The following is a 23,798-nucleotide window of genomic DNA, read 5'->3' as shown; positions in this document are numbered from 1 at the left end:
AGGGAACAATACAAAAGAATATACAAGAACACAGGTTAACGCCAACATTTCTGTTGTCATTACCACTTGTCATCAGCGGAAGTTGTGAAAAAGAACCTGATCCAATTGCACTATGGGAAACGTAGGATTAGTGTTTTTGGAGTTTCAACCATGGGAACTAAAATTCTTAATATCTCAGCCTCTGCTGCTTGAATTTTTATCATTCTTTTTAAATCTGGCTCTTGCAGTTTCCTCATCTACGTGGAAGCGGAGTAGCCTTTTAAGACCATATGCTTACTCTATTGAGTAGAGCCCAGCCACTAAAACAGCTGATATATCTGCTGACATTAGGTTATCACAGATATTTTGATATAAGCTGGGCAATAAGTAACAAGAAATTGCAGTTGGCCCACAGAAATGTGAAAATATCAGGTTGAAATTGAGTTCAATATAGCCTAAATTTAGAGGATCCTTTTTAGAAATGTTTGTGTTTATGTTAAAAGAATAAATATCAGGCTATTGTTGTTGGATTTCTTTTCACTTTCAAATATCAATATCTGCATCAGCCTCAAATATCCAGTTTGGTTGGGCTGTAATGGGAACCTGTAATGTCTCATACTGTTATCCTACTGCATGACTCACTCTGAGTAGCTACATGAAGGATATAAAACACTGAATCAACATTTATTTAGAGTATAGAAAGTGAAATGTATTTGGGAGGGAAACTTACCTTTAATAGGCTACCATTGAAAATCCTGAATTATCATTTACATTCATATCATTGTTGTGACTCAACTGCAGCCACAGACAATCTTCGTGTGGCACTAAAAAAAAGTTATGTTGTTTTAGGTAAATTTTGGATTTACACATTTCAAACATTTAGAGCTACTGTTGCTTCAGCTCTGTGTTTTTCTTTCTTTCTTTTTTTTTTTTAACACCGACTGATTTCATTTGTCCTTTCCTTTTCTCTCCTCCTCGCGCGCAATGATTTGGTATCTCTGTCGCGCAGGCGGCGGTGGCACAGCGCGCGCACATTATCCGCGTGGTTATCTTTTCTTGACTCGCTCGCGGGACTGAAACGCCTGCAGCTGAGCGCGCGCTGTAATCTGTGACAGCTGGAAATGGACAGCAACAACGGAGGAGCTGTGAAACCGTCTTACACAGGTAGATAAACGTTTTTACTTTAAATGTTACTTCCACATGTCGAAGCTGTTTCTTTGTTTTTGTGTCCGCGTGTCATTTTGACACTATTGCAGACTGCTGCCTGTCGACTAAATGTTTCTATAATAGCCTTTATGTGTCTTTGCTATGAGGTGAAAATGCAGTTGTTTTGGCTAAAACTGTCACAAACCCACAAAAAATAACGACAGTATTCTTCATAAATCCTGTAAGGACGACTTTCTGTAGCTCTGTACTTATTTTTCTTTCATATTTCAACATAAATTCCTCAATACAGCCTACCTATGTTTGTGATGTCATACTTTTTGAATAATGGCTATGTTTATTGCAGATACTTAAACAAACAGACCTTGAACCAAACTGCTGTAAATGCTTGGGAAACTGGGAAACTGTGTGCCAGGATGCTTTATATAGGCTATATATATATATACATATACACATACATACATATATATATATATATATGTACGTATGTATGTATATTTATATATAGGTAGCTGTTAACTGCTGTTGTCTCCAGTATAAATACTTTTGATAAGAGGAAACTTTTAGTAAAAGGACTTATGCAAAGTGTTTGTAGAGACACAAAGGTCAAGTTGTTCGCTGTTTTTTCTGCCTCACTCATATTTGTTAAGAAATCATTTCTTTGGCTGCAGTCCTGTTGATGGAGTTTAAAGGTGTAAAGGTGGCTAACTGGGTTAATGAATGGAGTAATTATTTTGTCCTTGGACTTCAAGGATGTTGGCACTGCCTGCAAACCCCTCAGTCAAGGTGTGACTGCCTGTTTGTGTTCCTGTGCACTCATTTTAAACACTGTAGCCCTTTATGTAAGTGTGTTTGTGCATGTGTGCAGATGTTTATGTATGTCAGCCTCAGAGAGGAAGAGATAACTTTAGCAGGTAACTGTAGGTATAAAAAAAACACTGCTGAATTTTTCATCAAGCGTCCCTTTGACAAATAGCTCTCTGCCGTACCAGCTACCGGTCTGTTTTCAATAATTCTCCTTTTCTTGTAACGTGAGGTCATTTTGGCTTCTTTAAGATCTCATCAGATGTGTGACTTTGCCCTTCCAAGAAGGAAAAAAGTGAACTCAGTGATTAATGTTGTACACTAGTGATCATTTAATTTTCCAATTATTTTCTAGATTAATAAATTTATTGTTTGGGCTGTAAAATGTCAGAAAATAGTAAGATATTTCCAACATAATTTCCTAAAACCCAGGTTGACATCTTCAAATTGCTTGTTTTTTTCAGACCAGCAGTCCAAAATCCAAATATGTTCAGTTTACTATTATATAAGACTAATAAGTAACAAATATTAACATCTGAGAAGTTGGAACGAGTTAATTTTTGACATTTCTGCTCCAAAAATAACTAATCTATTGATTTCTTAATCAGTTTATGGTTTATTCAATCAAGTGTGTCAGCTCTATGGTTCAGTATACACATGTAGATCTTATGTGTCAGTATTGCTTGTCGTATTTCACTTCAGTCTGTATATCTTCCTATATATGTCTTACACTGTCATCACTGTGAGTGTTGCCATGGCATACTCAGCTGCTACTCAATTCAAGCAGAGTAGACCCACTTAAACAGCCAGCACTGGCCACATCATCATCTTCTGCATCCTCTTTAAATGACCTTGCTCTCCTCCTTCCTCCTCCTGCGTCAGCTTCAAACCTAAATGGCTCCAAATGACGCCCGCCTGTCTGCCAAGCACTGCCGCACCTCTGAAGAGATGTTCTTTCCAACTGCATGCAAGCAGTCATTTTCACTGTGAACAAAAGGTCCTTGATTCATCAAATCCCGCGCCTCCTACTGCCCACTCCCCAGAGTGATGCTGTAATTTTCACCAGCACTCCTCCTGTGTGACGCTGGGAGAGTTTGGAGTTTTTTTAGTACCTTGTGTGATTCTGCTGGGTCTTAGTGTGTGTGCACAGCTGGGCCAGACTCACACTCTCCAAGCAGCATGAAGACTTGCTTCATAACACAAGACAACTCTGACTATTTGTAAAACATATTTCATGCACAAAATAAACCGACTGTAATTTTTGTAGAACATATTTTACATTAAAATGTTAAGGAAACAGACTGATAACAGCTTGCTCACAGCAGGCAAATAAAAAGCATATGTTACTCATTCTTTGGAAATTAATCGTTTTGAGGTTATGAGCGATAGTCTCAAGGCCTCAAAAAGACAATTTGGTGACTAGAAGTATAAAAATATAAAACAAAAAGATTTGGGATTGTCTATGTAGAGCTGCAAAGATGAGTTGATTAATTGAGTGGTTGATTGACAGAAACTGCAACTATTTTGTTAATCGAATAATCGTTTCAGACATTTTTAAAGCAAAAATGCCAAATATTTGCTGGTTTCAGCTCCTCAAATGTGATGATTTAATGCTTGTCTTTGTCACACATGACCATGAAGTGAATATGATTTTGGGTTTTCAACTGTTGGTTGGACAAAACAAGACATAACCTTTGACTCTGGGAAATTTTGACAGGCATTTTTCACCATTGTCTGACATTTTATGGACAAAATGATTAATTGATTGATCGTGAAAAAATGAAAATAATCGTTAGTTGCAGATCAATGCTGGATAACCTGAGAGGTTTGGGTGGCTCATAGCTTTTAACGTATGGTGGAGCAAGGACATCCAGTGCTTAGTGGACAAAGCACTGGAGAAAATAAGCCGAGCTATATTTCATTTTGCTTTCTTACTGCACTGCACCTGTTCGCTATCCATTGTTTAAAAGATACTGACGTGCTCGTATGTCCACTGAAAGGGTTATTGGTCGCTGTAATTGTTTCTGCTGTCCACAAAGGAATCCCCTCCTGAAGCAATTTCAGTGCAAGAGATGTGGGACAAAATCCACAGGCCTGTGCAAAAATGGATTTTAAAGTTCAGCTGAAGTTAATATGAAGCTTCAGCAGGCGGCGGGATCTTTAAAGTCTTTTTAAATTCCCTCTTTGTGCTTCCATGGACAGCGTTTTTCTTACTTTGCTATAGTGGAGGGATAGTAACACAAAGAGGGAATTTGGTAGTAAAAAGACTGTAACTGTGGAATACACCCTCTGGATTTGTCTAACTGAGACTGCTGAAGCTTCAAATTAGCTTTAACTTTCATTTATGCGTGAAACGAGGACAGTGGATTTCATCTCCCATCCCTTACATTAACAAGATGGGATCTGTCAACAGGAGGAACAATTACAGTGACCAATAACCCTTTCCATGTAAATATGGGTATGTAAACATTTGTATTAAGATAGACTTGAAAAATGTAAACCTATACTTCAATATTTACTGGGGTTCAGTGGCCCATTTCACGAAAGGATTTGCGAGTATTGCTCAGGGCGCAAATAGTGGCAGCATTTATATGCTCACAGATTGCAGATACATTTTGCATATGCATGGGTCGCAAGTATTGCATTTGTTTTGATTAGTGAAACGTGTCAAGATAAGTGAGAGGAAATTATCACATGTTGGGAATTGTAGCTTACATGGTGCAGATCTGGTGAAACGTGGTTTTGAGCAAATATTTAATTTAGTGTGTATTTGGCTCGTAGAGGTGTTATGTCTCAGGGATGGTCTGAGTTTAAATGTTTCCAGAATTCAAAATAAAAACGATTGTTTTGGAGTTATGTAGAGCTGCAAAGATTAGTGGATTAATTCAGTAGTCAATCGACATTTCTCTTCATTTCAACAATTCTCTTCATTTTAACCTCTGTAACAGCTATTTTCACTGTATTTTACAAATTTTATATCACAGATTTCTATTTTATATTATTTACGGTTACTTGACTTTTGTGGTTTTTGTAATTTCTCTATTTTGATTGTTATGCACCACAACACCAATGCTATCTTCTAAGTGCAAACCTACTTGGCAACAAACATGTTTCTGATTCTGACTCAGACAAAAAAAAAAAAAAAAGCAACTATTTTACACTCGATTAATCACTGAAGTCACTTTACATTTGATGGTTTCCAGCTTCTCCAATGTGAAGATTTGCTGGTTTCTTTGTCTTTTATGATTGTAAATTGAATCTTTGGGTTTTGGACTGTTGGTCGAACAAAACAGACAAACATTGGAGAATCTTTTGTTTTATATATTAAAAGATTAATAGTCAGGAAAATAATCAGCAGAATAATAGATAATGAAAATAAATTATTAGTGAGTTAAGACTGTGTCCTCTCTCTGATGTCTACCTGCAGGGCCAGAACCTCTGCAATAGTGTGCGTTTTCCTTCAGTTCTTCAGGTTCACATATGGCCGGTCTGCATTGTCAGACCCAAGATCTAGCAGCGCCCCTCATCCCTCATGATCCTGCATCTGGCAATAGGTCACACTCACAGATTACTTCTATCCCAAATATTGGTGATGAAGCTGAGTGGTCAGCCTATCTTTTGCTCCCTCTGTAACTTTCTCTCCCACCTCAGAGTGCTCTCCTCTGTACTTTGGCATTTGGCTGCCGCCGTCTGTCTCAGTAAAAACCGTCATCTGTGAAATTGAGAATAATCATGTGGAACGAGATTGGGATGGGAGCAGCTTGAGCTCCAGCCTTTCACTGTCTATAGACTCATGGCTCCTGCTGATAAAGTCCACCAAGGATTGAACAATCACCCGCAAAACACTTTTTGTTGATGTGTGAGGAATATTACATTTTGTCAGCAGAGATTTTTTCTATGAGATTCATCTCTCTCAAGCCTTTAGTGTCAGGGCAGTAAATTGCCACAATGGCCAATAATTACAGTGGTGTTTTCTCAAACACTATGAAGATATCTTATTAAGACCCCCTAGCACTATAGAGTATAGCCGACATGGGGTGGTGCATTACTGATGTGTGTGTTTGTTTCCTTTGTGAATATTCCACTGAAAGTATTCAAATTTGACTAATGCATTGCCGCTAGGGCAGCAACTACTGATTATTTTCATTATTGATTCATCTGTTGATTATTTTCTCGATTAATCAATTAGTTGTTTGGTCCATTAAATGTCAGAAAATGGTGAAAAATGTCGATCACTGTTTCCCAAAAGCCCAAGATGACATCTTCAATTGTCTTGTTTTGTCCACAACCCAAAAATATTCAATTTACTGTCATAGAAGACTGAAGAAACCATATGTTTACCAATATTAATGTTTGAGAAGCTAGAATCAGAGACCAGACACTGGCTCTAGAGAGCGCCTTTCGCATTTTTCAAGAAATGCCCTAGGTAGGTTCTCCTACACACTTGGAAGGGGAGGGTGAAGGGTATTCAGTTGATTCCAATCTGCAACCTCACTGCTATATGCCACTAAATCCTACAAACTGGTCCTTTAATTTAATATTTGGCAACTCAATGGATCAACAATCGATTAATCAACTAATCGTTGCAGCTCTAATTGCCACCTATGACAGAAATCGCTCTGTCTTTATTTGAAGTGCTACTGTTAACAAAATATAATGCACTTAGAATAAGAGAATACACACAAATGAAACTGTCCAAAAATAATAATATTCCAAATCCACCACAGAAAATACCATAAATCACTGAGTTGCTACAACAGAAGTATATTATCATTACCACAATTAAAAAATTTTCCAACATTATAATAAAACTCTAAATGACATAAAAGAGTTTATTAGATCAAATTTAATGTGTTAATATTACTAAAATGTCACTTAATGTGAGCAGATAAGTTCCTCTATTGTAACATTATTATACAGGTCTTTTAATAATGATTTATTGAAAGTAGTGTTTGGAATTAAAACTGCTCTTTTGAAATATTACAATACTTGCTGCTGTATAACGTTGCCAGATTGAATCAGTAGGCTGTCAAACATAACCTCTTTATTTTGTCTCTCTGCTAACCTTTTCTTTACATCCTGAATAATGCAAATTACAGAGAGTAGAGTACACGCAGGTTACAGGTCACATATGCTGAGTAAAATTATAGTTTCTATACAGGTCCTCTGGCATGTGTCTCATACTGCCTTAAAAACACAGAAATATAATCATCTACAACACATTTCATGCTTCAGTTGTCATTTCAAATGCACAAGAAAAATGCATCATTTGAAATAGGCAACCTAAGACATTAATTTATGTAAATTACCCATTTCGAAGGTGTAGGAGAGACAGTTCTTTATTTTTAAGGTGGTAATGAACCCATTTTATTTTTCACTAAAATTACTGCAGGTATGTTAATAGTTGTATGGCTTGTTCACAGGCAGCCTGCTAAAGCTAATTTTAATCACATGTATCTTTTTAGACTGTTAGTTTCTGGCACCTGTGGATTCACCATTGCTCTGTAGATAAACAAAATACAATATTTACAACCCTAAAAACCAGAGGCCTCAGAAAGCACATTCTGTAATTTCTTGTTTACAAAACAATGTGATATAATCATAGTTTCATCACGGTCTCTGTCACAATCTAAAAATATGTTGGATCAGAAATTTGTCTAAATTGTATCATTGGTTATTCTTTATTGTTTATGACAACACCAACAACACATACTTTGCACTTTAATAAGAATAGTTTTTAGTAAAAAAAAAAAAAGTGATATCAACTTGTCATTGCTCATCACTTTCCCTCATTGTTTCTACCAGTTTTTCACAAAACCTTGTGAGTTTGTAGCTGCTCGTCTCTTTCAGAAAGTAACATTGAAATAAGCTCCGTCTCACTCAGGATATCTCATGAAGGTATTTTTCACTGTCAGCTGTGTGACCGTTTGGTTTTCCAGAGGACGGACTACATTCAGGGTGATTTTTGAACAGCAGCAATGCATCAGACATACTTCATCATGTGTGAGGTATTACATCATTTCCAATAAATTGCTTTTCTACAGATATTGTTCATAGCAGGGTGATTTTCCTGCCTCTGAAAGGTACAGGCGGAGTGTGCCACCTGCTCTGTGACACCCAGGACCACAGGTCTTAAATCAGTCAGGGCGGTCCGTGAATAGCATCGGTCCATTGAGCAGAACACAGGTTTAGACACTCCTCTCACCATGGTAACCCCAGTCTGTTGGATGTATCACAGGTTTCATTTGTAATTCGACTTTAGATCGTCATTACCACTCATTTAATGTCATTTTCAGGTGGAAACCAGATGTGTGATGTTTTATATGTTGTAAAACTTTAAATTAAGGATTGTTCAGGGATTTCTTTATTTAGGACTATGAGATCTTCTCGAAAAGAGTTAGATAAACTTCAGCTGGACTAGGGACCCAACTAACGATTATTTTCATTATCATTATTTTTCATTTTTCATTAATCTTTAACACATCCCAAAATAGTGAAAAATACCAACCACAGTTTTCCAGAGTCCAAGGTCTTCTGATGCCTCATTTTTTCCAGCCAATGGTCCAAAAACCAAAGATATTCAGTTTACAATGATGTGAAACACAGAAAAGCAGCAAATCCTCATATTGGAGAAACTGCAAACTGAGATTTTGCATGAAAAATGATTTGAGTGAATAGCAAATATTTTGTTGAATGTCTAATTGCTTAATTGAACATTACGAACATGATAATGAAAAAATTAATTTAAAGCACGGTCCCTGGATTATCCATTTGTTTTTTATTCCTTTTCATTAGAATAGTAGAACAACAGAAATAATTGGAGAAAGCAAGAGATAAGTGAGTAAACATAATCAAAATTGTCAAAGAGTACCCGAGTAGCGTGGTCGTGCATCCACCAGAGTGACTCATAGCAGCCATTTTCTGCCCTGGCTTTTATGGTTGCACCTCCTGCCTGTTTTGTTAACACACATTTCCTCTGCAGATGATAGTAGTGTGGCAAAAATGACACAACAACATATGATTACTATAGAAAAAAACACTTCTGTCTTTATTCTCCATGACTAATCTGGCAAACAAAAATCCTGTATGTAGCTGCAGTAATAATTTTAAATGGACTGTCAGTAAAATTACAAACCATCTTCAAAGGAAGCTTCCAAGGTAAATTGCATGTGCAGCCCCTTATCACAACAGACTCAACAACAGATTGCTCTTTCCCAAACCTTTCCCTCTCAGGCTGCCTCACCTCAGACACACTGAAATGGATTTCTGCTTAAGTCTCCCATCAAAGATGTAATGGCTCTCGGGATGTGTCATTACAAGTCAGATGACAGTCTCCTTCACACAGTGGCAGCTTAAACCTGCCTCTGGACTGATAACTGTGATCTTTATTTGGCTGCTTAGAAGCAAAGACAGGGCAAAGCCACCCCCCTCCCCGACAAACCTCTGTCAGCTGGAGCCCATGGTTGAAAAACAATCCTTCAAGGCACTGCGAAAATGTCAAAATGCCCACAAGGATCAATAGAGGACACGTAATGACAGCAAAAGCTGGTCAATACCAGGCTGTAATAAACTGAAAACTGGAGACCGTCAGGCTTTCTGGTTATGGTTAACTGTTTGGTTACACCCACAGTAAGTAGTTTTCACAGCTCGTACATCACTACACTGACAAAATGAATCTTCTTCCCTGAGGCTGGATCAGCAGCTTCAAAATATTAAAAGCATTTTTGTTAGCTGCTGGACTCATGTGAAGTAATCTGAATCTACCTGGAGATAAAAGAACATAAATACTGGCTGTTAAGAAAGAGACTTTGATATAACATGAACATAACACACACAATCCGTCTCTCTTTTTTCAGTCACACACACACTACAAGCTACTGTGTCATTGTGTCACGCAATATCACTGCACTGGGTGTTAAAGAATACAGGAGTGAGTCTTTTTCTACGTCCCCCACTCTCTTTTTTTGAAAGTAACCATGAAGTTGCTTCTCAAATGCCAGAGTAATTTTCTGAAATGCTGTGGGTTAGTGAGTGTTTCTTCCACATGCATTAAACACTGAATCACACTGAATAAACACACACACACACATTTATAAATACTGCTCTGAAAAAAGCTTTTTGTTGGGTTATATGTGGACACCCACACTGGCATGATGTATGTATTGCATCAGCACTGATAGTCATATGGACGGAGGGCTGGACAGACACCTTGAGGGCTGTGTGGGAAGTTGAATTTTGGTACGCTACATTACCTCTCTATTCCCCTGTGACTGCATTGCAGGTACAGATTCAACACAGCAGGCAGCAGTGTTAAGATGTCTCTTTTAGTGCTTGTGTGTAGTGTATATGTGTGTGTGTGGCACACACACATATGTGTGTGTGTTTTATGATTTACAGTTCAAGAAACTGCTTATTTATCTTATACTGTCCTTTTATACAGCCCCTCAGTTCAGCCTCTGTCTGAAACAGGCCGTTTTAGCTCCTGTCTCTTTAAGGTGCCCCTCCCAATGAGCCCACTCTGTTCTGATTGGTTTGTTTCCTGAAGTTGCCCCTCAACAGACTTCTGGCAGCTCCAGAGGCATTATTTACTCAAAATATCAACTTCCCAAATACATCCGTACATGTTAAAGCCAAAATCCAATCTGAAAAATGTAAATATACAATGTGAACCGTAGCAGCAAAAACTACGGAACGGATGAGCATTTGTGGGTAAGGGTGAACAATCTGATGTCAGTTTGTTGGGGGAGTAGAGGTAATTTTGTAAACGAAGTGTGAGAGCAGGCTGAAGCCCTGGCTTTTGACTTGCAGGGTGCATTTTTACATGCTTTCACCTCATTTTTTTTGGAATTTTGACTATATTTGACACAGACATCCAACATTATAACACTATATTAATGACAGAAGATCTCAAAAAGCATATGTCCCCTTTAAATGATTTTACTCAATTCTCCATCTAAAATAATTATTTTGACTTTAAAGTTGTCAGACATCAGGGATTCCCTCAGTGTTTTATAGCAGAGTTGACTCATCTCACTTGAAATTTAGACCACCTCCACTAATATAAAAAAGTTATATACTTTTATGGAATAAAACATTAACCTGGGGAAGAGATAAGATGTACTATTATACACAACAAATGCCAGATATTTGGCTCATCACCTCAGCTAAACAGTGTCTTGGGGGAACCCAGGAACCCTCTTCCTGGGTTTGATCATATTCTAGATTTGGTGTTTACATGGAACATGAGAAACCTCAATATTCATATCCCTGTTTACATGATTTTAACAGTATCCAGTCTCCCCCTGTTATTTCTCCACAAACAGAGAATGTTTAGAAACCTGGATAAGGTGTTTAAATGCTACAGTATCCTGATTTTTATCAGAGTACTCCGACTAACATATTCAGGTTTCCTAAAACCAGAATAAGGTGTTTACATGTGCAACACATAACTGGGATATTCCAAAAACCTGATCACATGTAAGCACACAAACTGCACATTTTAACATTATACAAAATTAAATACCACTAATATTATTTCCAATTTTAAAGTGAGCAGAACACTTTCAATGTCAGAGAACCATACCTTTAGCTTTTGCTTGTTTTCAGTAGTTTGGTTTCAGCATAAAACCATCAATGACATCTATTATCCACTATAGTGATGTCCCACGCATTCCTCCAGGTCTTAACAGCAAAACTGCAATTACGAGTGCAAAGAGTTGAACCTCCTACAGATGTATTAAATGGAGGGGGCACCTTGACACTATTTTGCAGCAAATTAGTTTTTCCTGCTCTGAATATCTCTCTCCCACTGCATATTATTATGTCCAGAGGGGACAATATACAGTATATACATGTGCTGCATGTGTGTGTGTGTGTGTGTGTGTGTGTGTGTGTGTGTTCCTGCAGTGTATAAGTAGAATAATCATCAGAGGAGGAGTAGACATCACCCAAAACAACAGCCAATGTTTTCTTGTTTTAAAAAGCTAATTAATGCTGAAGTTTTACAAAAAGAGAGTTTGCACACTTTTGCTTTTAAGACAACCTCATCTACAGTATCTGTACATGACATGGTGGCTTTGAATAATGGTCTTGAGGAGAAAATGTTGTTTTTTTTTCCTTCAGACATAGTGAGAAAACGATATTCGTGTCCCAACCCAGCAGAGAGCCCTGCAGTAAAACTAGATGCAAGTCACACAGTAGCTGATGACATTGGATGTCAGTAAAGGGGCACTTTGGCCATTTTGAAGCTATTTCTGCCCTCTCTGGTTTTCTTTGGATCAAATAGCTTTTCTTCGCACCTGATTTGTCATGCAGTCTCTTATTCTAAAATAATTCTGCTCTTTGTTCGTCCGTTAAATGGTGGGTTATAGTCCCCTATAATAGCCATTACCACTGAACACAAAAGACTAGTCATGCAGGCCAAATTAAATGGTCGTTAATTGATGGAGCCATTATTGCATGGCTGTCTGTTTCAATCATAGCTGAATCACATGGTGAAGGCTCTGGACTATGATGTACAATAACCAGTTATAATCATCTTACAAAAATAACTTTCTCAATTTTATTTCAAGACATCATTCTCATTTCAATAACAAACTGTTTTATAAAGCCCTTACTGAGAATGTTTTATAGTGACATTTACCATTTTCCGGCTACCTCTTTATAGTAGAGAAAATGCTTTGTGTAAAAGCAGGAAATCTACAAGAAATGTTTGTCTGTTAGTATGGAAATTCAATTAACTGCAGAGCATTTGACTCAGGAGAAAGATGAACACCGGCCATCAGCAACTGGAATATACTACAACTTTTTATTTTTGCATAGTACAGTGCAGGTTGGGGAACTGTCCTTGTGAATTTTCCAGACAGAGCGATGTAAAGGTTAGTTAATCAGTTTAGTTTATTATCCTTTGGAAATTTCTTGTGTAAAACAAAAACAAAGGACATTACAATTAAAGACAGACATCAAACAGTTGTAAAATCAAGTACTACAACTACTGAAGCACTACAAGAGTGCAGGTGGGACATTAGTTTGGGGTTTCTTTATAATGCCATATTTGATATTTAATTAACTTTGTGGGGAAAGTGAAGAAGAGGAAATAGAGGCAAATTCCATGTTGTCAATGTTCTTTGAATCGGCTTAAATCAATAATTTTATATTAACGATGAATGACTACTTATGTATAGAGGAGATTGCTGGTCGTGATGAAGCCATTAGTTATCACCCAACTCTTTTCAGCGTCTTTCAGCTCAGAGTTTTGGTTTTGTAGCTCGCAACTTTACTGTTTTGGTTTACTCTCACTACTCTTGACAGTGTTGTCGTCAGTAGTTGGAGGGCAAAACAGGGCCAGAAGTAGAGTGAATATTGGACCTTTTACAGGTGGCTGGAGACGCGACTTCAAATTTATGCTGATTTTGCTCCTTAGCTGCTAGATGTGTTTTTGAACAAATTCACCATGTCAACTTAAATGGTGATAATAATGTCAGTTACAGGTTTAAATAAAGATTGTAAATATTTATCGCCAGAATTATCTTTTCATTTCTCTGAGACATGAGCTCAAGGCCTCGTTAGCCAAGCGAGTAATTTTAAAGATGTATCCCTGATGTAGCTTGTACTACTACAATTATTATTACAATTAAACATTAAACACCAAAACTACTCAGGCCATGAATGGTATCACATAATGCTTGTATTATTTAAAAATAAAGATTTCAGGTAATACTTGTTAGCATGAACAGACTGTAATTATTATCTGTTACAGGCTGATAAGAACTGATTCAAACTGACTTCACTGACTGGTTTATTTGTTGGAAAAGCTATCCAGGTGCTTCGTGTTGCCCTACCACCTAAAGGAGCCTGCGAGATAATTCAGGCAATTAAACCCAATTTACCTAGGGAGTGAAGCTAATTAAAAGTCAATCCAATTTAGCCTGTCAGGTTTCCAATACGAGTCAGCACAGATAAGAACTCAGGATGGATGATTAAGGGAATTGGAGCGAGAACAAGCAGTCATCTTATCTGCAGTCATCTGTCTGTAAAACACCATTGAATTTCTTCACCATGTGATTAGATACCTTAACAATTCTTGTTTAAGTGAAAAGTAATTTAATCTAAAGTCTTTGGTTAGATAATTTACCAGTGCAAATATCCCAAAAAAATCAACATTATAACACCTACAGCTTTTATAGTATAACCAAACTACCTTCCTCATCCAAAGCAGTATGAGCATCCATTGGGAAATCACACTGGGAGGTGATCACATCGAAACAATAGTAACATTGTCCAATGAAGGTTAATAGAAGAGTGAACACAATGTCAAAGCAGAGTTTTCACTGAGTGCTAAACCTGTGTACACTTCTCTTTTGACCACTTATTGGTTTCATGCAGTGAAATAAAGTGCATCATTTTGCATCTCTGGGGAATGCACGCTAAACAAACGCACAATCATTTTGTAACCAAGGTCGTTGCAGTGAGTTAATCAGTAACACAGACAGTCAATCCATTAACAGTCATTAAAACATGGCCACTGAGAATTCTCAACTCTGATAGGCTGGACGGTGTAGATTAAAATTTAATAACCGGCTTAAAAGAGTCTTAAGCTTTAGCTAGTTATCTCATTAACCAATAAAGTAGAATAGATGAATAACTCCACAGTGAAAACCCACAATTTAAATATCAAATGTGTTTGATATTTGCATGAATCTGGACAAATGTGAAATAATGTTGGCTATGCTGAAACATTAAATGGACTGTGTCACCTCAGAGGGTGTTATCCCCTACCTAAAATAGATGCAAGTCAAACCTGTAGTGACTTGCAGTGACTACAGTATACTTTTACAGCAGCTGTATTAGTGTGTCTGAAATTCATGTGTTATATGGTTGATTGCATAACTTATACTTATGCATTACTTATGCTTATCGCTTGTTTTATTAGCTTTAAATGTACTTTACTTTAAATGGGTATGTGTGTGAATATATGCCTGACTGTATAGTGAACCCACACAATCAAATTTTTTGTTTATTATGCTAAATATTTCCTTTCTTCTCATGTGGTGGTTGTTTTGACTGATAAGCTGATTGCCCCTATATTATGATGATGTGAAGGCCTTTGTGCAGTTTATTGGTTTTCAGGCTCCTTCCTCAGTCTGGGAGAAATAACTTTGGTGTGTATGCTGTGAACAATCATATATTTCAAATATCTCCTATCACTTGGTCTTTGCTCACTCGATGCCATCCCTATAATGAGCCAGAAATCGTTTGACAGGAGCTTCACCACCAACTCTACACAATGTATATTTATCAACTGATAGACTAGACATAGGCTAGACAAATGACACGGTAAACCACCCTGAACTCATCTCTTAGTCATCCTCATTAGTCATCCAAAGCTCCAGGCGTCCCTCCTCCCACCTCCTGCTATCACTCCACATGGAAAGCATATGTTTCTCAATCAAATGGAGGGATTTTCCTCTTGGCACGCCATCAGTTAGCATAAACATACTTAGCATTTTGCGGAAGCTCTAGAAAACAGTGAGAAAATAACTTGGGAGCAGAAACTAAAAATGCACTTAAAGAGGAAGACAGAAAGACTGAGACAGATGGAGATAAGGTGCATGTCTCCGTGACTGAGATGCCACGTGTCCCTGCTTCAGCCTGTGTTATCAGTGTCATGCAGTTACTGTTCTGAGAGCTGTCAGGAGCGTGAAGCCCAAAGGGAGCAAGTGTCGTAACCTTGCTCTGCCCTGCGGTCCTCTCCAAATGTAAACACGTGTTCACACCCATGTATCAGTGCCAAGAGAGTTGAATAGTCCTCAGCTGAAATTCCACAAATAGCTACCGGAGTTGTTTTTATTGGCAAGTCTGTATCCAAAGTTATTTTCAGGGTTTAAATGATTAAAACTAATAATGGACCCAACAACCTACTACCTCGATTGTTCAAAATAGACATTTGGCATCTGGTGTTTGGAGAATCTAGAAGTTGTATGTCTAAGTTAAAAGTTGAACAACTATTTATAAACAAGGTATATATAGTTGGAGTTAGGGTTGTCCAGCCAGACAACTAGTGACGTCTTCAAATAACTTTTTCTGTCTGACCAACAGTCTAATACCTCAACGTATTTAATTTACTACTAGAATAAGAAAACCAGCAAATATTTACATTTGAAAAGCAGATGCTAAAAAAATCAGATTACATGATAACAAAAAAAACACATTTTATGTACATAAAAAACATAATTGTCCTAAAATAGGTTGTAGCCCATACCACCAACATACATTTTTCCAGTTCACATTGTTACAAATGTACAGTAACAGAATAATCTTTGCAATGTTGGGGTTATACTATAAATAGAAAGAACAAATTTGTGATTAGCCTAAATTTGGCTAATATGTTTTTATGTACATGGTATATTGTTTTGGATGATGGGTCTTTTATGCATCATGTGATCTCCTAAATGTAGGTGGAGCTGTCATTTTTATCTGTATCTAAAGCTGGCTTTTTGTTCACACGGCTTGAGAGTCAAATGTAACTTCATTAAATTTTGGATAGCTTGCAATGTACAGTGTGCAGATTTTTTTGTTTCTGAACAAATCCTGTACCTCACAGTTTGCGTCTGGGTGTAGTGTTGCTTAACAAGAACCAAGTGCAGAGAAAACACCACATCACCACCACGTCGTCATTTCAGACTTCAGAAACTTTACATAGATCTTTGCTGGAGTGAACAAAAAACAGAATGGGCAGAGAAAACTAACTGAACTGACCACTGACATTAGACATTGATTTCACAAAAATAACTCCCTTCATCGGGGCAGAACAGACTCGAGCAAACGTAGCTTGCTGGTGGCATCTCCAACTCAGCAGCCAGAATCTGGAACAAGGTGTATATAGTGAGCTAAACAAGGGAGGCAAATAATGAGGCTAATCAGTCAAGGCAAACTATCCCCAGAAGGATTTCAGCCCACAAGACAACACCCAGAATCTCCAGAATCAGCACCCTGGACAGTTGTCGTGACACACTGAATGTCATTTTTTTAAAATCTGGGGATTAGAGAGACAGAAATCCTCAACTTGCTCATGCACGTCTTTACAATGGGGAGTGAGTCAGACAGTCAGTAAAATAAATGAATTGTTCTTGGCTGGACCATTAAGTAAATTTGCCAAATATTATGTAGTGAGGTTTCCAATCCATTACTGCCCTCCAAAAAGTTCCTTTAAATTTCATGTTCAACACATAATATAGCAGATGCTGCAATTATATATAATTTGAATAAGCACAGGGGGCCTAGATTTGCACACAATGGATGCACAACAATTTTCTGGTAACAATACGAATCCACCAGGCAGCCAGCGTGTTTACGTCCCTGTAGTAGCCATGCTAATTCCTGTAATAGACCTGCTTTGTTAAGTTTATCTATTACTATTACTATTATCTATAACTATTAAACAGAATGTAGGTCAAGTCTTGTGCTGCGTCCAAAATTCCATACTAACATGCTATTTAGTTCGCTAAAACAGTACGTGAAACCAATAGAACGTGATCTGCATACTATTTCTGGGGAAATATTACAGTATGCAAGTACTGGACACTACGCTGGCATAAATATCCCACAATGCAATGCAGTAGTGACGACGACAACAACAAAACAGACAATAGGGGACAGCGACCAAGGCATCTCTGGCGTAACGTCAATAACGCTTCAAATTAAGTAAGGTTTCACTTGGCTAGGTGTAATATATTTTTAAAATTAGTTCAGACTTTATGGTTGGTACGAGTTACCATGGTTACTCATATCCAACCAGCAAGGAAGCTCTCAGGAATTGATGTGATAATTACAGCTCAGTGCCTCAGAAAAAAATACATACTTCTGTTTATTCACGCAAAAGTATGTTGAAAGATACACATATTGGGTATGTAGTGCATAGCATGTGATTTCGGACTCAGCATTGTTTTAAGCATGGAAAGAAGGAAGGAAGGAAGGAAGGAAGGATGGAAAGATGGATGGATGGATGGATGGATGGGTGGATGGATGGATGGATGGGTTACAGCTGATTGCAGGCTGATTCCTTCAACAGGCCACCTTTCCCTGTCAGAGAAGGAGAACAGCACAGTAGTCACAACTAATCCATCTCATTATAATCAGCACTTCCTCAACACATTTAATGGCTCTCAACCAATCAAAGATCTTTCAATCTAACTTCATTTAGTTATATTAAAAGCATTTGCTGGCATGCAGTATGTTGGTTGGTTTGAGAACTGAACAATGAAAGATTAAAGAGGTAATTTGTCACAGATTTAACAGATTTATCATCAAAGTTTTGTTATCAAAACCTCTTTTATTTAACACCAAATGACTTTAGCTTGCAGCTGTGCCTATTTTACTTTTACTTTTTTTATTCTTTTGAATTTCACATCATATTTTTGTTGCTTTTAGTTTGATTAATTACATCATCTTGGTGCCATGACTTTGTACACGTTCAGTACAGCCTGAGAATGCTCTTTCTGTTTTGCATTTTCATTTTATTTAACATTTTAATTTGGGCATCCTGGTGGTTGAGTGGTTTGATTCAGGCAGGAAGCTTTCGTCTCCGTCTGTTTTCCTGTCCAGTCTCTCACCGCCACAAAAACAAACAAACAGAAATACATTTTTGAAATGAGTTTGAATGGAAAAATTGAGCTTTGTTTGACCTATTTAGAGTGTTATTTAGAGTACCAAAACAAAACTCTGCTCAACAACCTGACAGCATTGCATTTTAAAACAAAACTAATTAATTGTTTGATTTATCAGTTGTTTTGACTAGAAAGCCTTATATTGAACGCTGTGATTTATTGCATTTTTCTATTAGACTATAAGCAAATTCAAATTATCCATTCGTTCTTGATTTTTCCCCCCAGTGTTTGCATGTGACTAAAAGCGCTGTTGGTGCTCCAGAACACTGCTGTCATTCATGCAGAGGTCACATTTGCTTTGGTCCCCACAGCAGCCTTAGGGCTCTCCCAGATGGCCGATGACAGATGCCCACAATTGCTGTTGCCCTTGGTGGGATTGCAGTTCCTCCCTCCAGATAAAAAAAAAAAAGTCCTCAATTCCCCCCATCGTTCCACTTCTCCCATTTGTCATATAGCCCCATTTCAGCTCATAATTTACTTTCCATTATCTACTGTTGTTACTGGTTTGTCTACCTATTGCTTTTCCCTCGCTTATATATTCAAATTGCTTTAATCTTTTGTCATTCTGCCTTTAGCCTTTAGCTAAACATCTCAAAATCACCCTTTTCTATTTAGATTCTCCTTAAATATAAATCTCTTTTGTGCCTCTGCCCTCTCTCATTTTTTCTTTTATTCACCCTTTAACCAACACATCCCACATTTTTCTTTTGTCTTTTTTGCCTCCTCTCCTCTCCTCTCCTCTCCTCTCATCTCCTCTCCTCTCCTTTCCTTCTGCACCACTCTTGTCCTTGGCTTGATCCCATGTCCTCTACTCCTTTTTTTATCATGGAGCTGGATGCTTACCAAAGATTTTAGCCACAATGAAGTGTCCACTCTTATATCCTTTATGTCCTGTTACTGGGTACTAAACATGGCAGGGACTCATCTCTTGTTATTCAGGTAGACTGTCACATGAGGTACTGCATCATCTGCGTAATCTTTGCAGCGTAAATATAACTGTGGTGGAGGAATGATGCCAAATCTGCACTTCAGTGAAGGGTCATGCCAGTGTTTTTTCATATTTTTGCCCATTTTCTTTAAAATATATGACAGATATGACAAGATGTTTTTAAAGCATGACAAACAGTTGAAAAAATAGTTGACAATGGATAATTAATTTGAAATTATTCTCTTAATGGTATGAAAATAGGCTTGTAGAGACTTAAAAACTTGAAACACTGTGAATGCTGCATGCTGCTTTTTCTTTCTTGTGACATTGTCATCCAATAATAATGTAGCTTTGACAAAAATATAATGAAACATGATGTTCATTGTGATGAATTACTTGACTGACACAATTTTCAAGCAAATTGATGTTCAGACAATAAGGAAATGAATGGAGACTAATGGCCACTTGGAAGGTGGTGAAACAACAATTCAATAGTCCATAGTTGATTTGCTTTGAAAAATAGTCAGTAATACAAAATATACAATAATATACTGTACAGTGTTTTGTAATAAATGGGCTAAAATATTAAATTACATGTGTATGAGAAAGATAGTAGTTTTCTGGTAAAACTAGAAACTGTCCAGTACAAATTCTACTCTGCAGTGTGTGTTTACTTTCTTCACCATGTGACAGTAAATCTCAGCTGTCCGCCTGGCCACATGCTAGACTCTTCGTTTTAAGAGACTCCACCTGGGGGAAGAAGATTACATTTTGTCATTCCTGACTGTGACCTACCTCAGCACTGTTTACTGTTCACAAATTTATGCAAATGTGTCAAGGTTTCTCTGAAAAGAGAAGTACAAGGACAGGGATTTATTCAAAAAAAGGCATGGTCGTTGGATTCCTCCGATTAGAGAAATGTTTAACAGTTTGTGCCAAAATGTGGCCTCTATACCATTCAAGAAAACACTGGTAATATTTAGACAATTTAAAAGATGCAGTTTTGTAATATACTGTATAGTAATATAGTATGGTACTGTATATGATTTTTAATATATGATTATGATTATTTCATCCTAACTCTGATGATACTTAAGCACACATACACTAGTGCACTGGGGTGTCAGTGCATGATGATCTATGTAGAGTAGGTGTGTGTGTGCAGATCTGACCTGCTTGTGTTTCTATAAGCCGGACGTATTCTAATAATTCTTGGTGGCACAGTGGTTTAGCTGAGTCAGAAACTAGTAGCTGTAAATGAAAAAAAAAACAATAAACAGGTATTGAGAATTGATGGATGGATATTCTGGCTCTTATAGGTTGATCTTGTAACGTTTCTCTGTTGTTGGGAAAACAAACAATTCCTTATTGCAGGATATTTTGCCTACACTGCTTTGGTTCATTGTAAGTAGGTAAGTAAGTAAAATTTTATACGTAAGGATAAGGATACTTTTGTACCACTGGGTGCAGCTGATTTTCTGGGTTACTAATTTAATCTAAGGGGTCACGAGACCCCTTAGACATACATTAATGCTACTCGGGCTCAGCAGCATCTTGTTTTGTCTTTATTGTCAAAGACATTCATATGATTTGCTAAATAATCAAGTTTTGAGTCTGAGTCAGCATCACATAAAAACATTTTTGCTGCACCAGATTTCTGTTTTTATGGGGTAACTCCTCACAGATGACAAATCCTGTCTAATATTATTACAGATTTTTTTTTCCCAGTAGCAAATCCTGTAACAAATTATTTTTATGATTGTTGCCATAATAATTATTTTTGTGCACTAAACATCAGATATAACTGGAACTATCCAGAAACCCATCCCATTTCATTCACTCACATCATTCATCAGTATGCACCACTTTCAGTCTTTATGTTGGAGAAAGAAACATTTTTAATAATAAAATAAAAATGAATAATTACAATTTGACATGCTGACAAAGTTAACATGTTTAATCGTTTTAAACTAGGGGGCTGCAGTTCACCCAAAAAAATTGAGTTTAAAACGTGTTTTTGGATTCATAGAGAAATTAATTGCTATATTATATATATGTTTGACCTCCTTTGTAAATACAATAAAGTTTAAAGTTTTTTACTCGTAAACTTGCATTTATAAACATAAAATCTAGCATTAGAATAAAACAATTAGTCATGTGCCACTGAGAGCTCAAATTTTTTGTTGTCTTCAAGGATACTAAACCTTACATTTTCCCAGAATAACACTAAATGATCAGCTTTGTTTGAATTGATCACGCACTGAAGAGACCATGGTGTTAAAGGCATTTTACATCTTATTTCTATGAAAACACTTTTGTATCCTGTGATTTTCTCCTTATCAAGGTTGCAGTTACTGTTTTGTTGATGCCAATAGTGATATGTAACTTCTGTATAAGCTACAGTTACTGAGTTGTATATAAGAACATTTCCCCAGTACTAAAATCCCACACCTGAGGCTACATGCATAAACAATACCTACACACAAAAACAATGCAACGCCAATGCACATAAACTGGTATTTATAAAAACAGAATGGGCACACCTCACGCATTCTTTAGACCAGGTGTACACATGTGTTTCTAAAGCAATCTGAGGGTGATGTGACAAAGTTAAATATAAGATGAGAGACATAATCTTTTAGTAAAATATTGTTTAGGTTGACAACCAGCTGCACTGACTGTGTGATTGTTTTTTGCGTTTACAGAGATTTGTAAAATGCCAATCAAAGGAGCATTTATTAAAGTAACATTGATTAATGTTTAACTTTTGTGTGATTAATTTTTATCATTCTTTTAATTTATATAGGAGTCAACATTTTATTTTGCTGTTAATATTGTTTTTATTTTATCCGTAGTTGTGTCACAAGTTGTAAAGTTGGTTTGAATATGAGAGCTACAAACTAATCATTGATTACATTTCTGAGATATCACTGCCAATTATGGTTTATGGGTCCATGTGATGAATTAATGATATGGATGATATAAAGAGCTGTTGGTGAAACGGTACTTTTTTATTTCCTGTTTCTTTCACTGACTGGTGTACAGACTGGTGGAGAAGGTGAATTGATATTAAAACAGCTGGTGAAGGGTGTGTCTTCATCCATCCATGGCTAATTGTAGTAATTGTGGGAGCAGAAATGATGCTTGTGTACGTGCGCTCAGTTTCACAACCACTGAAATGTATAAAACAGAACCAGCACAGCTTTATTAATCTGACAAAAATAATGCATATTTCTGGCTTTGTGCGTACACACAGTTCTAGTCAAGAAAAAAGAGTTTTATGCGTGTGGCCTCAGGAGTCCTTCACAAATCAAAGCAAAATAAACAAACATGTTAATTTCTTGTGTCGTTTTTATGAGGAAAACGCTTAAACCAATTAATTTGTTTGGTCCCCACTGGATAGGTTATATTATTGAGAAAGCTTATTGGATTGGTTTAGTTGCCTGTGTTGTCAAATATAGTATAATACTCATCCAGAGGAGGAAGCAAGCAGAGCTGTCTGGTCCTGTGGAGCGTCCCAATGTATCAGAGAAGGTGACAGCTGATTGGCTGCTCCTCCTCTTATCTGACTGTCTCACCATCTTACTGTGACAAACACTAGATGGACAAACAACTCGGATTACACGGACGCTTATCTAGAGAGGGTTTATGTGTGTGTGTGTGTGTGTACGTGTGTGTGTACGTGCATGTGTATGTATGTTGTCAGATACCAGCGGTCTAATTAAAGAGCTGGCATGTCAGAAACCAGCTCTGCCTCTTTGTTTAACATTGGACCTAATCTCCTGTTACAGAGAGTGGTGTGTGTGTGTGTGTGCGTGTGTGTGTGTGTGTGTGTGTGTGTGTGTGTGTGTGTGTGTGTGTGTGAGAGAGTGTGTGTGTGTGTGTGTGTGTGTGTGTGTTATCTGGTGATTGCTGTGAGGTGTCTACAAGATGGATGCCAAACATGTACAGACATTTGTTGGGAACTCAGCCAAGCTATCTCAGAGTGTGTGTGTGTGTGTGTGTGTGTGTGTGTGCGTGTGTGTGTGTGTGTGTGTGTGTGTGTGTGTGTGTGATTGTGCTTTTTTACATGAATGCTACTGGGGCTCAGCAGCATCTTGTTTTGTCTTTATTGTGAAAGACATTCATATGATTTGCTAAATAAACAAGTTTTGAGTCTGAGTCAGCATCACATAAAACATTTTGCTGCACCAAATCCTGTCCAATATTATTTCAAATTTGTGTAGAAAATACTGTAACAAATTATTTTTATGATTGTT

The 23,798-nt window shown here is 37.2% G+C and overlaps 1 protein-coding gene across 2 annotated transcripts in view; it reads left to right on the top strand.

Moving 5' to 3' along the window:
* The first annotated feature begins 1,028 nt into the window (after positions 1 to 1,028).
* The window catches only part of LOC122971798 (zinc finger protein 385C-like), a 77,981-nt gene continuing 55,211 nt past the window's right edge, over positions 1,029 to 23,798 (top strand). For both annotated transcript variants that reach the window (XM_044338543.1, XM_044338541.1), the window contains exon 1: positions 1,029 to 1,143. In XM_044338543.1, coding sequence (XP_044194478.1) covers positions 1,101 to 1,143 — 43 coding nt within the window. In that variant the 5' untranslated portion in view covers positions 1,029 to 1,100. The remainder of the gene's footprint in view (positions 1,144 to 23,798) is intronic.

This window comes from Thunnus albacares, chromosome 20, assembly GCF_914725855.1.
Source record: "Thunnus albacares chromosome 20, fThuAlb1.1, whole genome shotgun sequence".
NCBI lineage: Eukaryota > Metazoa > Chordata > Actinopteri > Scombriformes > Scombridae > Thunnus > Thunnus albacares.
This window is presented reverse-complemented; position numbering and strand designations above follow the sequence as displayed.